We start from the raw sequence: 1,415 nt of genomic DNA on the forward strand, positions 1-1,415 counted from the left end.
AACCAGTCTTAAGTGTCAATTTTTCAAAATTGAGATTTATACATCATATAAAAGCTGAATAAATAAGCTTCCCATTGATGTATGGTTTGTTATGATAGGACAAGATTTGGCTGAAAATCTGGAAACTGAGGGTGCAAAATAATCTAAATATCAAGGAAATCGCCTTTAAAGTTGTCCAAATGAAGTCCTTAGCAATGCATATTACTAATCGAAAATTAAGTTTTGATATATTTACTGTAGGAAATTTACAAAATATCTTCATGGAACATGATCTTTACTTAATATCCTCATGATTTTTGGCATAAAAAAAAAAATCTATAATTTTGACCCGTACAATGTATTTTTGGCTATTGCTACAAATATCCCCGTGCAACTTAAGATTGGTTTTGTGGTCCAGGGTCACATATGAATTAGTACAATCTGTATGAATCATACACTTTGGGCCAGATTTACTAAAAAGGGCAAGCGTGAGAACACCGATGGGAGTGGAAAGTTCTGATCTGCTGATATTGCACAAATTTAAAGAGCACAAACGCAGCCATCATTTCCATAGTGACCAACACAATCTCCCAAGAGCAGCGCAAATTACCGTAGCCAATAATCAGGCGCGCGTAATTTACAATTTGCAGCAAATTCACCAAATCAGAACATTTTTAGGAATTGTCTTTGAAAAACATTCAAATGACAAAAACAGCTTTAAACGTTCATCTGCTTTTTTCAAGGGTATCCTGTGATTGTGACTGTGATCGCAGTGATTGGGAAGTTCTCCCTCGCCGCCTCTTTCACCATAGTGTATGTGTACACTGCTGAGCTCTACCCAACGGTTGTGAGGTACTGTATATATGTACTGAACCTGCATCAGCACCCACTATCTTCAGTTATGGATTCTAAATAAGCTCTTGTTCTTATAACTCAATTATAGACAAAACGGAGTGGGACTGAACTCCATGTGTGCGCGTGTAGCTGGGATTCTGGCTCCTCTGATTGGCTTGTTAGACGTGTATCATCCTGCTATTCCAATGGTCATATACGGCTCTCTTCCTTTTGTGGGAGGACCGCTGACTTTCCTGCTCCCAGAGACACTAAACACTGACCTACAGGACCACACTGATGTCCCCGTGGATGACAACATGTGCGTTTAGACCTCATTATATTAGTGACACTATGCATGAAACTCTTGCAACTTTTGATGCACCAAATTTATTACAGAAATAAATCTCGCTTTTCTTAATTTTCCATTTACAGGGGATCAGAGAAAGCCAGTATTGAAAGCGGACTGAATCAGGAGCAGGAAATGTCTCGCAGGAGCACAAAATTATGAGATTTATACTGCTATTTAAAAATGTAGTTGAAGTTTATGCTTTTTTTAATTGATTTTGTGTGAATGAGGAAAATAAGGCAAACAGAGGTATGAC

The 1,415-nt window shown here is 37.9% G+C and overlaps 1 protein-coding gene across 1 annotated transcript in view; it reads left to right on the forward strand.

Moving 5' to 3' along the window:
- Positions 1-1,415, forward strand: part of slc22a13b (solute carrier family 22 member 13b) — a 6,807-nt gene extending 5,392 nt beyond the window's left edge. Inside the window, 3 exon segments of the mRNA XM_016553596.1 lie at positions 723-831; positions 923-1,132; positions 1,246-1,415. Coding sequence (XP_016409082.1) covers positions 723-831; positions 923-1,132; positions 1,246-1,321 — 395 coding nt within the window. The 3' untranslated portion in view covers positions 1,322-1,415.

The sequence above is a fragment of the Sinocyclocheilus rhinocerous genome, unplaced genomic scaffold (assembly GCF_001515625.1).
Source record: "Sinocyclocheilus rhinocerous isolate Xijiao unplaced genomic scaffold, SAMN03320098_v1.1 scaffold2000, whole genome shotgun sequence".
In the NCBI taxonomy this organism is placed as follows: Eukaryota; Metazoa; Chordata; class Actinopteri; order Cypriniformes; family Cyprinidae; genus Sinocyclocheilus; species Sinocyclocheilus rhinocerous.